The sequence below is a fragment of the Bos javanicus genome, chromosome 29 (assembly GCF_032452875.1).
Source record: "Bos javanicus breed banteng chromosome 29, ARS-OSU_banteng_1.0, whole genome shotgun sequence".
Taxonomy (NCBI): Eukaryota; Metazoa; Chordata; class Mammalia; order Artiodactyla; family Bovidae; genus Bos; species Bos javanicus.
The window spans coordinates 5,947,790-5,963,589 of record NC_083896.1 but is presented as its reverse complement, the minus strand read 5'-3'; the positions used below and the strand labels follow the sequence as shown (position 1 = coordinate 5,963,589).

Genomic DNA, 15,800 nt, shown 5'->3' with positions numbered 1-15,800 from the left:
GGTTGCTTGAAGGGCAAACTTTTAATAAACACACACTTACAGGCCCAGTGTCATCCTCTACAGTGAGCTCCGGGCTAGTCCCATCTTCAAGCTCTTCCTCTGAGGTGATCTAGTGCACCAGTTTCTCCATAAGAGGAAACATTATAGTTGGATCTGGTGATCTCATTTTTGTCATTATTTTGTAAAATACAGAAACATAGAGAAATAAAGTCACTGTCATGCCAGCATTCCTAAAAAGACTTCATGACTATGACAAATCATACTATTGTAGTAATTATCGTATATTGGCATATTTCACTTAGGAAAGGAGAGTGCTAAGGAAATTGGTTAAGACTTGGAATATAAATCCCTTGGGGTTGTTGTTAACAAGAACCTGCCCCAGCAAAGAATGGTTGTGCTTTGCAACTTGCTGTCATTTGAAAAAGCTTGTTTATAAGCACTTAGGAGCATCAGCCACTTGAAATGTACACAAACGGCACATATGTCTTAAAAGACTTAAAGACAGGGTCAAGATTCCCACTCCTTTCAAAAACTCTGCATTCTCAAACTGATTGTTCAGTGGAAAATATGTCAGGGAAGAAAGGTAAGGATATGTGTGATTTCCTCAAAATATTTTTTGGCTTAATTTTTCCAAAGTGGTCACTGTTGTTTCTGTTTTGTTTGAGAGTAACCTATTCATGTTGGAGAAGGAAATGGCAACCCACTCCAATGTTCTTGCCTGGAGAATCCCAGGGGCGGGGGAGCCTGGTTGGCTGCCGTCTATGGGGTCACACAGAATCGGACACAACTGAAGCGACTTAGCAGCAGCAGCAGCAGCAATCTATTGATGAAATTGACCCAAAGGGGTGTCTGAGCTGGGGCCTTTCTCTACTGTCTCCCATGAGCTGGGTGGGAAGCACCAGGCAGAGAATTTCCTGGCCTGTTGTTGCTGGGGGGCACTGAGGGGCTTGATCTCTGTGAGGATATGGGGCAGATAAATTTCCTTCTAGACTGGTGACCACAGGAGTTCTTACATTGAAGTGCTTTTTTACAATTTAAAATTCAATGAATCAATACAATAAAGCTCTTCTTCCATGACAGAACATATTTAATAAAACCTTAGAAAATAAATTTCCAAGTTTTTCAAGACATTTGCTAAACTCTATAGAGATGAAAGAATTTTTCCAACTTGTTTAGTAAATTAAAAATAAAAATTAATGCCATTCAGAGAGTCACAGGTTGGGTTCGTGGTACAATCAGTGACTCTTGAGGAGAGGATATTGGCAGATATGTTTATGAAGATAAGCCAATTTGTTAAAGCAGTCTTGCCTTGTTTTAGGAAATCTAATCATCCATATTAACCCCATTGGAAGACTGGTGAAACGTAATCACTTGAACAAATGGGTGGGGTTCAGAGACACAATATAAGGAGACTCCAGGAGGCAAAGTCAGTCTTCTCCAGAACTGAGAGGGAGTGTTTGGAGTTCACCTGCATCTTGAGACTTCTGAAAGTCACACTTGGAACTCTTGACCCCTGAGCCAACTTCATATTATTCTCCAGGGTAGACTGTTTCTACAACTCCTTAGGTGAGTACACAGTTCACCACAGAGCAGCTTCTGGGACTCTTCTGAGGGAAAACAAACTAAATTTCCTAATTTTAATTTATCGGTAAAATGAGATTTTTTTCAGTGTAACAGCCCTGTTTACCAACTTAGTGAAATAATCCTGTTCCGGTTTTGTTAGCTTGTCTTGACATGCACTGTGGAATGATTAGGGGGATTCATTTTACTTCTGTGATTGTGTTTCTTTCTTAGTTGTCCCCATGCATTTTAAGGACTCAGAAAGTGGCTGACTGATATGTTTTGTGTTTGATGTAGCTTCTAAAAATATTTCTTGAGACTATTCGATTCAATATGTAGCACCTATCATCACTTACCCGAAAAGTGAAATGTGTCTGCATATACCAGAAAGAATACTCTACACTAGAGCTAGATAATGCACACAATGAGCAGCTTAAAATATTGCTAAAGTGAGGTAACTATCATCCCTCCCAAAATAAACATTTTTGACTAAAATCTTAAAGAAGCTAGGGAATGATTGAGCAGTCAGAAAAGTGACACTACTGAGCATACAGAGATGAGAAACTTAAGATACTTCTATGCTTAACAAGCACAGGCAAAAGGACCTAATTTTTTTACAATGTAAAATTTAAATCACATGAATTTTTTTGATGATGACTATTTCTATAACATGTAAAATGCATCGGGTGAGTATGGATAGAAAGAAAAATTCAACCACTTAGTATATTCATGTAAATAAACTCTGGTTGGAATAAGTTACAATTTGCCAACATTTAATTTCCTCTTTATTGACTCTGAGTGTACTCAAAGTGCTTTACAAAGAAAAAAATATTTTTGGAAAAAAATGCAGATTGAGATAAAAAAAAGCACATCTAAAGAAAATGCATGATAATTACATGAAATAATACAAATACAAGCTTAATCAACTATCTCACACCAAATCAGTGACTGGCATAGAGAATAGTGACTGTTTGCAGAAATTAGGACCCACCACATAGAGCTGTCAATTAGGTCAAGCTCCTGAAGTCATGCTATCTAGAGGAAAACAAGACCTCATCAAAACCGAGCTTCTCCAGTAGGTAGAGGGGAAAGAGTTCAGAAGATAGTGTTGGTTAGGCCACTGAGAAAATTGTCTGCAGCTCTTGAAAGTTGTGTTTCTGTTTTCCATTTGTATCCAATGAAAAATCCAGATTCTTCTGCTCCTAAAGCAGTGTATTATTTAGTCACAACCCAAGTCTAATTTTGTTTGTTCCTTTTTTGGCTTGGGGAAAGAGGAATAAACTCCTGATGTTCTTCCCTCAGGAAAATGGACTCAGAAATCCCAGAAGCCTTCCAGAAGGAGCTCACCTGCCTCGTCTGTCTGAATTTCCTTCTAGACCCAGTCACCATAGGCTGTGGACACAGCTTCTGTAGATCCTGTCTTTGTCTTTTCTGGGAACAAGCCAAAGTCCCTGCCAGTTGTCCAGTGTGCAGACAACGATCAGAACAGACAAGCTTCAAAACCAGTTTTCTTCTGAAGAATCTGGTGTCCACTGTCAGAAAAGCCAATCTCAGGCAATTCCTGAAGTGTGAGGAACACCTGTGTGCGACCCACAAGCAGACAAAGAAGATCTTCTGTGAAGCCGACAAGAGCTTGCTCTGTTTGGTCTGCTCTCAAGGTCAGGAGCACAAGACTCACAGACATTGTCTCGCTGAAGAGGCTGTTGAGGAATCCTGGGTGAGTGATGCCTCTGAGAGCACTTAGGAAGCTTGAGGATGGTACACCTAAGAGAGTAAAATGATGATGCTTAAACCCTCTTTTTACTGAGTTGGTAAAGAATCCACCTGCAATGCAGGAGACCCCAGTTTGATTTTGGGTTGGGAAGGTCCCATGGAGAAGTGATAGGCTACCCACTCCAGTATTCTTGGGCTTTCCTTGTGGCTCAGCTGGTAAAGAATCCACCTGCAGTGCTGGAGACCTGGATTTGATCCCTGGGTTGGGAAGATCCCTTGGAGAAGGGAAAGGCTACCCACTCCAGTATTCTGGCCTAGAGAATTCCACGGACTATACAGTCCATGGGGTCACAAAGAGCTGGACACGACTGAGCAACTTTCACTTTTACTGAGTGCCACGTACAGATCTAGTTAACAATAATAAAGCAGTGAAGAATATAGAGCAGTATCCCTGCTTTATGGAACTTGTATCCAATGGCTGGCTGATGAAGCTAACTGAAATTACTTGGGTGATATATTATTATGCTATTGACACTGTTGGGCCTTAATTTTAAGAAAGAAACTGTAAAATCTACAAGTGCAAAAATACTTTTAATTTAATATAGGTTTTCTAATCCTGGACAAGAAGGAAGATGCACTACATTGGATTTTACAGAAGATAAACATAACTATATCCAAATTTTGATATAAGTGGCCACAGCAGCTGAAAATTAGTCATATCTTAGGCAGATAATTCCGTAATGATGTGTGGATTTTTAGTGTAGAATTTCATACAACAGATCATGAGTGAGGAAAAACAGGGACACCTGATGACCTGTCGTGGTCTGTTAGTGTCTCCCTCAAGAACCTTTATCTAATAATCATCAGCACCCCAATCTTTGGGCTCTGAAACTCCAAAGTATTTGCTTTTCTTGTACTAAAATTCATAATTCTTTTACAGGAAAAGTTGGCAAAGCAAATGACATCTTTATGGGAAAAGATTCAAGAAACTGAAAGAAATCTCAAGAAAAGTAGCAGAGGAACTGACCCTTGGATGGTAAGTAGAAGAACATATTTCTCTGAGAAAACAGATTGAGGCAGACAGTGAGAAACTTACCATTAATAAAGTGAGCTGAATTCAGAGAGTGAGTTGAATGAACACCATCAGAAAAAACCTTCTAAGCACCATTCAACCAACATTTTCATGCCTCTCAAGCTCTTTAGGATCCAGTGGATCAATAACTAAAACAAAAGACCCATTAGAAGAAAGTTCTAAGGTGGAGGTTTATGGTGTGATGTGGATGATTACATAGACGTGATTTAGGATCTCAAGGAAAATTTCTCAAACTTAAGATCAATTCCAGTTTTGAAGTTCAAGTAAATGTTTAAAAATTCATGGGTTATTTCAGGCACAGATTTCTGTCAGTCATACATTCCAGAAAGTAAAAGGCATGTCATTGGGAACCACAAAGTACTTCAATCTGATTAGTACATGAGCCCAGGTGATACAAAGCAAACACAAACAGCACTTTAAAGAGTGTGCCCATCACGGTGAAGAGTGATTGCTCTCTAGCTAGACAGTGAAATTGGTTCAAGTTGGAGAAAATGTAACATGTTAAACAACTCAAGGGGAAAGGAACAAGGAGAAAGAGTTGGAGCATGAGAGAGTGAATCATTCAATACCAGGAGAAATATGAAATGGAATGAAGAGAAATGATCTTCCAAACAATATGGGAAGAAGCTTGTGAACTTATGGGGAGGAAGAAAACTGATTCATAGAGAAAAGAACACTAGAAAGAAATGATTGAGGCTGGAAAACTGTTCAAGGACAGGCAATAATTTTTAGAAAGATGTTTCCTGAGATTACCAACACTGAAAGTATTATGTAGCATGGCACTAAGAGAGAAAGCCAGGAGATGCTAGGTGAAACACAAGCTTATGTATTAGCATTGAAATGAGGATATTGCATATGACAGATGAATCACCCATAAATTTCAATTGCTTACATGGGCTCTTTCGCATTTAACAGGAGGCATATGAAAGAAATGATTCATGAAAAGATTTTCTCCAAGTGTTTCAGGAACTCCTGAATTAGATGAAAGTTGTTTGAAGAAAGGGTAGGTTTGGTTTCTGATCAATTAAAAAGAATGAAAACAAGGTGAAGGAAAGAAGAATGAACTTCGCTTCTGAGATGAGGGAGAGCATTCATTTAGGATGGATATAGCTTCTTGGGAGAGAACATGAATCATAGCAAACTAAATGATGTTGAAATTCATCTCTCAACAGTTTTATGTGTATCGACATGGAGACATGATTAGGAGAACTTATCAGATGGCACCCCCATTTCTCCCAGAGGAAGAAGATTACTATGTAGAGAGTATTGTAAAAGAAGGCCAAAACATATACAATCAACTCAGAAGAAGGCAAGAGGAAATAATCAGAAAGAAGAGAGAGCTCCGAGAAATACACAAGGAGCTCATTCAAATGTGCTCTAAACCAGACATGGAGCTGCTCCAGGTAAGAACTGAGGATGTGTTTGAAAATACATTACCTGACGTTCACACCTTTGACTTCCCTAACATGGTATATTTCTTCATCCCCTGCGACTAAGGTGGGATTCTCTCCTACTTGGAAATATTATAGATAAAGTGCAACTCATGCAAATTATGCCTGAGCAAGCTTTATAGCATTCTGATCCTAGATATTCCCCAGGAAATATTCCCTTTTCAAAATCTCCTTTTGTAACTTGCTTCTATTAAAACCAGAAAGGAACAGCTTATGTACTGATTCCATTTTTTGGTCTTCAAATGTGCAATGGGAGACATTTGGACAAAGCTCATATATGTATATACAAACACACATATACATGTATGTGTGTGTATATATGTGTGTGTGTGTGTGTATGTATATTTCCATTTCCTGTTGAGATACACCAGGTTTCATTAGACATTAGTTTGGAGTTTATTACACTTTGGGTAAAAGCCCTAGGAAAGATCAATATGCAGAGAGCAGAGGGTGAATCATCAGTACTCTTGTCCTTTCTCTGTTTCACCTTTCGTTTTATTAACTCCTCAAGAAATACATTCTATCCATATAAAATATGTTGTCCCGGAGGGTTTTTTTTTTTTTTTTCAGAAAGAAAAGGAAAACAGATTTCTCAGACTTTCTGGTGGTGGTGATTAAAACTCTACTGAAGTTTTGCAAACCCAAATCCTGGTTGCCTGTATATAAGATCTAACTTGTCTTTTTTTTTTTTTTTCTTGACAGGAATTGGAAGACAAACTGAAATGGTAAGCTTTTCGATACTGAAGAGGGCACCTGGGGGCTCTGAAAGAGATACAGCAGCACTTAACAAAGTGATGACGTAACTTACCTAGATAATGCTAGATTGCTTGTGTACATGTGTCTGCACCTGTTTTGCTGAGTATGATTTCTTGCTCAAAAGGAAGTTAGCCTTTTTGCTACTGTGGCAGAGGGAGGTATTATCCAGCTCAGTGCAAAAATTTCTTAAAGGTCAGTAATTTCTGATTTAGATTTCAAAATCACCAGCACCTAGAGGTGCAAAGACTAGTTTTCCCCAAGTTTGAGGTTAGAGAGGCAATTACCTCTGAGAAATGGGCTGGAATCAGGGCAAGAAGAAGAGTGAGAATAAATTTCCAAAAACAGCTCAATTCTATCCCATGAGGGTGGAAAAGGGATTTAGATGAAGAATGTTGAGCTGAAGAATGCTGTCTTATTGTAAAGGCTGTGTTTAAGAAGCCCTGGGCAGCAGAAGGATGAACCCCATCTTTCTCTTACAGGAGTGAGTCAGCACAGCTGCACGTGCCTCAGCCTCTGCTCCCAGAACTCCCTGCGCGCCCCATGTCTGGGCTGATGGAGTGGCTCAACCACTTCCGAGGTGAGTGTCACCCCATTGGGGGTGTCTGCCCTGCAGGGTCCTTCAGTGATGGTGTCCACAGAGTCTTTTCCTGCTTAGCTTTCACCTTGTGCAGGGGAACAGCCTGCAGATAGACAGGTGAAGACATATACGGTCACAGAGTCACTAAAATCCTTACAGAATACATGCAGGCTGGTGCAGATACTGATTTGATTCAGGCCTCATCAAATATTTTTAAATTTCATAAAATTTTGTATAATGAAAAAAGTAACATGCTCCCAAAATGGCTTCTTGAGCCCTAGAAATATCATGACATACAATGTCAGCTGTTCACTGACTTCTAGAAAACTGGTAATTAAAACAGGATATTAAATTTCAGAGTTTAAGTGCAGTTAGAGTTTTAAAATATTTTTTAAGAATACATTTTCTTCTCTTTTTTATTTATATTATTTTAGAAATATTTCTCTCTTTCTTTAGTTTTAACCACACTGGGTCTTTGTTGCTTTGCACGGGTTTCTCTTGCTGTGGGGAGCCAGGTTACTCTTCACTTCAGTGGTTGCCTTCTCATTGCAGTGGCTTCTCTTGCTGCAGAGCACAAGAGACTCTTGATGAGTGAGCTTCAGTAATTGTAGCATGTGGGCTCAGTAGTGGTGGATCCTGGGCTCAAGAGCACGGGCTCAGTAGTCATAATCCACAGGTTCAGTTGCTCCACAACATGTGGACTCTTCCCAGATTAGGAATGTCCCCTAAATTTGCAGGAAGCATCTTCTCCACTGTGCCACCAGGGAAGTCCTAAAAACATTTTGGCTTAAAAAGTTCTTAGGAATTGAAGGCATAAAGTGATTTTTCCATTCACATAATTTTACAAAATATATAAGCCTCAAAAATCAAATGCAGAAATCACAAGTAAGCAAATGGTTGGATGATGAAGCCACAATAAACACCATGATAAACTTCACCCTGGAGGGTGACTTAGCAGGAAGTGGAAGACTAGGCTTCAGTTTGGAACCACAGATCAAAGACAGAAAAGCCCTACAAATAAACTACTTTGAAGAACCCATCCTTAGGTTGTACTTCTTCAGTGTCCATTTGCTAACTTAACTGAATGGTAGAGTGATCACCAATTGTCCATTCTACAATTCAGCTTTTTTCCTTGCACAGTGGTGGTGAAGGTGGGGATAAGATATGCTGTCATGGTCTTGGAGGTGATCGATGTCCAGGAGTCCAATCCTTTAGATGTAATAAATATACAATACACCCAGCCAGAAGTCAGCTTGACCTCCCTCTAACTTATAATCTCTGAACTTGTAGGTAGTTTTTTCCATTTTAATTAGTTCTTTCTTCAGCAGATATGTTAGCAATATTTAAACCCAATACTTTCCAATCAGAACTGCCCTTCCAATCTTACAATATATTTCCAGTGAGACTCCAGGTGGACCACCTTCTCTGGTAGATAATTTGAATTTTAACATTGATTTTGACTGGCATTTTCCCTCATCTCTCCACAGTCAACTTTTCACTCAGTAATGAAGTAAGCAGTCAGCACATCAGGTTGTTCGATGATGCAAGACGTCTGACGTATGAACATGACAGCCTCCATGCATCTTTGGATGGTGGAACATTGAAGTATTTTGCCTCATGGGGAGACCAGAGCTTCACCTCCGGCAAACAGTACTGGGAGATGCTTGTGGACCGCTCTTGGGACTGGGCTGTAGGCTTCTGTAAGGATTCCTGGATAAGGAAGGACGATGGCATACTGGACGCGTCCAACAATGACAACTTTCTCCTTGTGTGTGTGAAGCAGGATGACCATTACCAACTCTGGACCACAGCCCCCACCACGCCTCTGTACATAGAAAGACCTCTGGGCAGGGTTGGGGTGTTCCTTGATTGTGACAGTGGGAGTATTAGTTTTGTGGATGTTGCCAAGCGCACCCTCCTTTGGAGGTACGATGATGGCATGTGCACTTTCCCTGTCAGGCCCTTCTTCTGCACTGGCCACAGGTGAGGATCTGAGTCACGGCCCAGACGGGGTGCTCAGGACTCCTTCTCTGAGGGAGCCCTTGTCCACTGCAGCATATCAAGGAGACTTCCTGATCTTTAGGCTCTTTCTACTGTAATGCAGCTTCTTTTATTGTTATTTGATGTGAAGATAGTGTCAAATGCACACTTCACTTGGTTGTCCTCCATATTGCTGACAATAAATTCTTCTCTTGTTACCATGTGTCCAGAATATATGCTGTGGGTTTTCACTTCCTTTATGAGCTTCCTAAATTCACCACAATATGATCATGTGCTTCCCACTTCCTGGAACTCAATACAGGAACCCAGAACCTGCACAGCAAAGGCAGACCTGGTCACCAACCAGGCCTACGTCAGCCTGCAAACTTCTCCTGCTTCCTCATAATCTACTGCCCTGTATACATCTATTCAACCTCAAGATGAAATCTGATTTGCAGGGAAATCGCCATTGCCCTGGAAACCGGGGAAAGCATTTCTTTTAGAGAACTCAGGATTTGCACGTCTTTTTCTATTAAAATAGTATAAGGGAAAAGACAGACAGAAACAATCTCCTAAAGGATGGACGCTATGGCTTCCCTTTGGCATATCTGAAATACCACCATCATTATCACCATACTTGAGGGCCATTATTAAATAAGGGCTACTTGAAGACACCTAGTGTGATTTACGACCATGGATATGATAACCCAGAAAGTTACGTCAATGAGGGTGGGATAAGCAGGATAAAGTGACAATACATATTCTCATTGGGATAAAGCTGGATGGTGTGGAATTTCATTGCACTACATAGCATGGCTCACAATTAAATACATTTGAATTATTTCTTAGACTTTTCCGTTTAATATTTCCTGAACAAGGTTTTAACCACCTGAGTAATTGAAATCAAGAAAAGCAAATCTGCAGATAAGTGGTTTACTATATATTAAAAAAATAATAATCTAGAGAAAGGGGTTAGAGAATTGTTTGGACTTTGAATAATTTCCAAGTTTTCCTGTTGGTCATGTTACTCTGGAACACAGGATTAACATCTGGGTCATCAAAAAAGAAAGAAAAAACATAGCAAGTTATGAACCTTGTATACCATGGGGCCTTGCATAAATATGAATTTCTACTCTAACAAAGGTTGAGAGAATCTGTTTGAATTTGTCATATTGTCAATAAAGCATTATATGTGGGTTATTTCTGGAAAACAACAGGATTTTTGAAAGTAACCAATTAATGCAATTGCCTTATATTAATGTGTGTGAGGAAAAATCAGACTGATAGTTGAAAGAAAGGATGCCATGAACATACTAGTGCACATCATGAACTGAAATGAAAGTGAAAGTTGCTCAGTCGTGTCCAACTCTTTGCAACCCCATGGAATACAGTCCACGGTATTCTCCGGCAAGAATACTGGATTGGGTCACCTTTCCCTTCTCCAGGGGATCTTCCCAACCCAGGGATTGAAACCAGGTCTCCTGCATTGCAGCAGACTCTTTACCAGCTGAGCCACAAGGGAAGCCCAAGAATAGTGTAGTGGGTAGCCTATCCCTTCCCTAGGGGATCTTCCCAACCCAGGAATCGAAACAGGGTCTTCTGTATTGCAAGTGGATTCTTTGCCAACTGAGCTAAAAAAAACTAAAACAAAATAAGTTAATAGATGCTTAAGAATAATTTAAGCTTATGTTAATTTAAACATAAATTTAAATCATATTAGTAGCTGCAAATTTTGTCTTAAAGCTTTGGAATGTCTTTAAAGGTCACCATCTGGACAATAATACATCATCACTATTAATGTTTTTTTAAGAAAACTGGCAAAACACAGTAAGAGATAAACTGTAGGTATAAAAAGTCAAGTATGGTCATTATTTCTGGTGTAACAAATGTTCACCTGAAACACACTAATAAACAATAAAGTAAAGAAAAAAAGAGTGTACAAAAAATAAAATAACTAAATAAATCACTAAGATTTCTTCTGGAAACAAGATTAATATTCGAACTCAATTTTTTTATATATAAAAGATACAACTACTTATGAAAGATACAATTGTTTATGAAAACAAAAAAAGGAGAAAAGCCAGGAATCTAGAAGGGGAGAAAAGAACAAATAATGAGAGGGCCTTAATCTTAAACAGATTTCCAATATCATTCATACATCAGTGGGATATGTATTACTGACAAAGGGTCAGGATTTCTGCTAAGAATAAATGCAGAAGCTGGCTGGAAAACAAGTGGAGTACCTCATTCAAAGGAAACATGAATTTTTTTCTAGTTTTACTTTTCTAAGTCAGAAAGAAACACTTTATTGGCAGATCAGAGCTTAAATATACATATGGAAATATTTCTGCCCCAATCTATTCACTTCCAGCAGGAGAGTGGCCTACTTTTATATTAAGGAAGTAAGGAAGTGAGATACCAAGATTTTGGAAACTTTCTTAATGTCACCTAGCCCATCTCTCATTAAAATTTCCCCACTGTAGTTCCAGTACAGGGGTCCATGAGGAGAAATCCATAGAAAAGGAATGGCTCATAGAACAATGATGAGAACATTGCAGTTGGTAATTATGATTGGGGCTTTACTTTGTAAAATGTTTCCTTTATAAACTCTTTGGTAATTAAATTTGTTGCAATGAGAAAAATCATAAAACTACATGAATAAAAATAAAATAAGCATACAAGCAAATTTTATGAACAAAATCATGCAAGTTGATGATTGTTGAAGGTAGATGACAGTCTGGAGGGCAACTAGCAAGCAGCGGAAACTGCACCTCACATGCAATCAGGAGTAAAGAGCAGAAAATTACTGATGATACATTTCTTCTAAGAAAGTGCATTTATATTTTCTTCCTAAATGTAAATTTTCCAAACTGGTATCTCCAAATAACCCAGGCAAGGCCTTTAATTAGGTCTAAGAGTGGTCCCCTTCTTCCTTGAACCAAGAAGAAGCAGTGGAAGTAAGTTTTATTCCTAAGAACTTGCAGCAGTAAAAAATCACCATTTTCCGTGAAAATTTTGGGTACATCTATATTAATATACTGAGAGTTGTGTTGTCAGTCAATGTACCATAAATAACATTTATACTACTACTACTACTAAGTCACTTCAGTCGTGTCCGACTCTATGCGACCCCATAGATGACAGCCCACCAGGCTCCCCTGTCCCTGGGATTCTCCAGGCAAGAACACTGGAGTGGGTTACCATTTCCTTCTCCAATGCTTGAAGGTGAAAAAGTGAAACTGAAGTCGCTCAGTCGTGTCCGACTCTTAGCGACCCCATGGACTGCAGCCTTCCAGGCTCCTCCATCCATGGGATTTTCCAGGCAAGAGTACTGGAGTGGGGTGCCATTGCCTTCTCCAATAACATTTATAAAGTTAAGCTAATAGGTATCATAAGTGTATCAGGTTTGTATCAGTTAGGGTTCAATTATAGAAGGAGAGAGAAAGAAAGACAGAGCTCATGTTCACAGGGAATTTGCTCCTGTGATGGTTACGGAAAAGTGTGAGGACAGGAGGGCACTTCCTCAGGGAGGGTAAACACAAGCAGGCTGGAATCTGAGTTATTCAGGGCAGAGTTGTTGCCTGCAGGAGACTGAGGCATTGGGAGTAATGCTGATCCACTTACTGTCTGAAATTTTATTCCATGAATTACTATACATCTTTTAAAGACCTCCTGTTGATTAAATCAGTGCATCTGCATAATCTCCTTAGATTAGAGTCTATATCATGGATTTACACCCTCCAAACCTCTTCACAGCATCACCTAGATTAGTGTCTGCTTGAATAATTGCAGGAGATGTGAGTGTTTTACAAAGTGGCTGGTGGATTACCTTAAATCCTAATATTACAGCCTAGTCAGGTTGAAACAACAGAAACCCATTACAAGACCATATGCCATTAAGCATAATTAATTATAAATCTCACGCAAATTTTATCAATTTAAGTTTTGTACATAGAACTGCCCACCTACAGAATGACCTAAATATACACTATATTTCTCAATAAATGCAACAGTTTAGAAAACACTAATGATTGCAGGGATAATAATATGGTAATGCTAATAATATTGAAATTTTGGTACCTTAAATCATGTTATGTGATCTTGGCTGACATCTGTGCCTTTTAATCTTTAATGTTTGTTGCAGTCCTTTAATGGACCAGAACCTGGTGGTCCGGAGTTGACAATAAGAAAGTAAAGGAGAGAAAGAGGCTGATATTCCTTGGTTTGCGCAGAAAGCCAATAAAGCCCCTTGCACAGGGGCTTGCTCTGTTCATGGAGGCCGCAGAGCGCCTTCTTGAGAGGGTCTTAGAAGCCCGGGCAGAAAAGTGAACTCAGAGTGCCTCTGCGCTCCAAAGAAATAGCCTGAGAGAGAGAGAGAGAAAGAAAGAGAAAGAAAGACACGGGGACCAGAGCTCTGATGGCGCAAAGTGTTCTAATCAACATGGTGTGGGCATATATACTGTAGTTATTTTCAGCAAAGATAAAGATTAAAATTCTAGACTGACAAAACATAGGCAATCCATATTAGAGAGAGAGAGTTGTAAATAATCACTTTTATCATATGGTTCATGAAAAGGATCAGATCAGATCAGATGAGATCAGTCGCTCAGTCGTGTCCAACTCTGTGCAACCCCATGAATCGCAGCACGCCAGGCCTCCCTGTCCTACACCAACTCCAGGAGTTCGCTGAGACTCATGTCCATCAAGTCAGTGATGCCATCCAGCCATCTCATCCTCTGTCGTCCCCTTTTCCTCTTGCCCCCAATCCCTCACAGCATCAGAGTCTTTTCCAATGAGTCAACTCTTTGCATGAGGTGGCCAAAGTACTGGAGTTTCAGCTTTAGCATCATTCCTTCCAAAGAAATCCCAGGGCTGATCTCCTTCAGAATGGACTGGTTGGATCTCCTTGCAGTCCAAGGGACTCTCAAGATTCTTCTCCAACACCACAGTTCAAAAGCATCAATTCTTCAGTGCTCAGCCTTCTTCACAGTCCAACTCTCACATCCATACATGACCACATGAAAAACTATAGCCTTGACTAGATGAACCTTTGTTGGCAAAGTAATGTCTCTGCTTTTGAATATGCTATCTAGGTTGGTCATAACTTTCCTTCCAAGGAGTAAGCATCTTTTAATTTCAGGGTTGCAATCACCATCCGCAGTGATTTTGGAGCCCAGAAAAATAAAATCTGACACTGATTCCACTGTTTCCCCATCTATTTCCCATGAAGTGATGGGACTGGATGCCATGATCTTCGTTTTCTGAATGTTGAGCTTTAAGCCAACTTTTCCACTCTCCTCTTTCACTTTCATCAAGAGGCTTTTGAGTTCCTCTTCACGTTCTGCCATAAGGGTGGTGTCATCTGCATATCTGAGGTTATTGATATTTCTCCCAGCAATTTTGATTCCAGCTTGTGTTTCTTCCAGTCCAGCGTTTCTCATATTAAAGACAAATGAAACAAATAAATTTTGTGTAAAATACTGAAAAGTGTAAAGAAAAGTGTAAAGTACTAAAGTACTGAAAAAATTAAATTTTATGTGTTCTTCAAGTAAGCTGTCAAGATTTTGACATTGCCAGATTTTACAGAGTTCATGATATATCTATATCTAGATATTTACTTTTTCTACATGATTTAAGGAGTTTCCATGTGTTATTGATAAATAATAGCTGTTGTTCTTCATAGAAGCACCTGTTTGAACTCCCTTTTGTATTCATTTCCTATTTTCTTGGAGGAAAGAAAATGAAAAGACTCCTTGTATAGAGACCCTCTGCCTCTCAGGGCATGGAAATCCCACATGCTAGTCTGATTTTTGCTCTTTCTGCAGTGGATAATGTTCTGACTCAGACAATGACCACTCACAATATAAGACTTTCTGAGATGACTGCCATTGCCTGTCTAGACAGCCCAGGGTGGAGAGACTCTTGTGGTGTGGGGAGCTCACGCCTTCCACTTCCCAGAGGCAGTACTGAAAGGCGGATGTGACCCACTCCTCCGACTGGACTGTGAGAGTCTGTACAAACTGCTTGACAAGTGATACCACTATCAGTATTGATTCTGAAGAAGCATTTCTTCTTTTTCTTATGAAGGTGAACAATCATTAATTTCTGCCCCCCCAGCTTCCTACCCATAGTTCAGTATGTGAAAAGGCCTCTGCATAGGATTGGATTGTTTCTGGATTCTGACAATGGAGCTGTGAGCTTCTGGTGTTTCCAGAGGATCCCTCATATATAGCTTCCTTCTTTCCTCCTTCTCCTCCCATCTGGAGCTTTCTGTTGCTTAGGTCTCCATGAAATGCCAAGTTCTGTGACAGTTTATTTGGTGAATTTATATCTGAGGAAAATACAGCCCTGAAACATCACGTGAGGCTACAGGATGATACCTGTCTGTCTCTGATCTCACTGTGATTTAATGGAACAGTATGATTGTGTGTTTATAAAGTAGCATAACCAGGTTGAAAGTATAACTTTGTTAATTAAGTTATCTAATAGTAAAAATGCTTGTGGAGCATTTCTCAAATATAATCCGTGGATATTTGGTTTACATATAATAGTTTTCTTAGAATAAAAGTAGCATGCCATAAGTTTCATGTACACTATAAGAAATGTGTCTTCTTTGCATAGTTGAATCATATTTGAGTAGATGAATAATGTGGTATATATTGCAGCCTCA

The 15,800-nt window shown here is 39.5% G+C and overlaps 1 protein-coding gene across 1 annotated transcript; it reads left to right on the top strand.

The window, feature by feature from the left end:
• Positions 1–1,997: 1,997 nt before the first annotated feature.
• Positions 1,998–9,423, top strand: LOC133240923 (tripartite motif-containing protein 43-like). Its single transcript, XM_061405908.1, has 5 exons — positions 1,998–3,277; positions 4,214–4,313; positions 5,522–5,835; positions 7,042–7,240; positions 8,638–9,423. Exons 1-5 carry the CDS (start codon positions 2,867–2,869, stop codon positions 9,135–9,137), a joined length of 1,524 nt encoding a protein of 507 aa, XP_061261892.1. The 5' UTR covers positions 1,998–2,866; the 3' UTR covers positions 9,138–9,423.
• The last annotated feature ends 6,377 nt before the right edge of the window (positions 9,424–15,800 follow it).

Coding starts and splice junctions, on each gene's coding strand:
- LOC133240923 (XM_061405908.1), top strand. CDS start 2,867: ATGGACTCAGAAATCCCAGAAGCCTTCCAGAAGGAGCTCACCTGCCTC. Junction 4,314..5,521: donor AACTGACCCTTGGATGGTAA/GTAGAAGAACAT, acceptor AAATGATGTTGA/AATTCATCTCTCAACAGTTT. Junction 7,241..8,637: donor CTGCTTAGCTTTCACCTTGT/GCAGGGGAACAG, acceptor ATCTCTCCACAG/TCAACTTTTCACTCAGTAAT.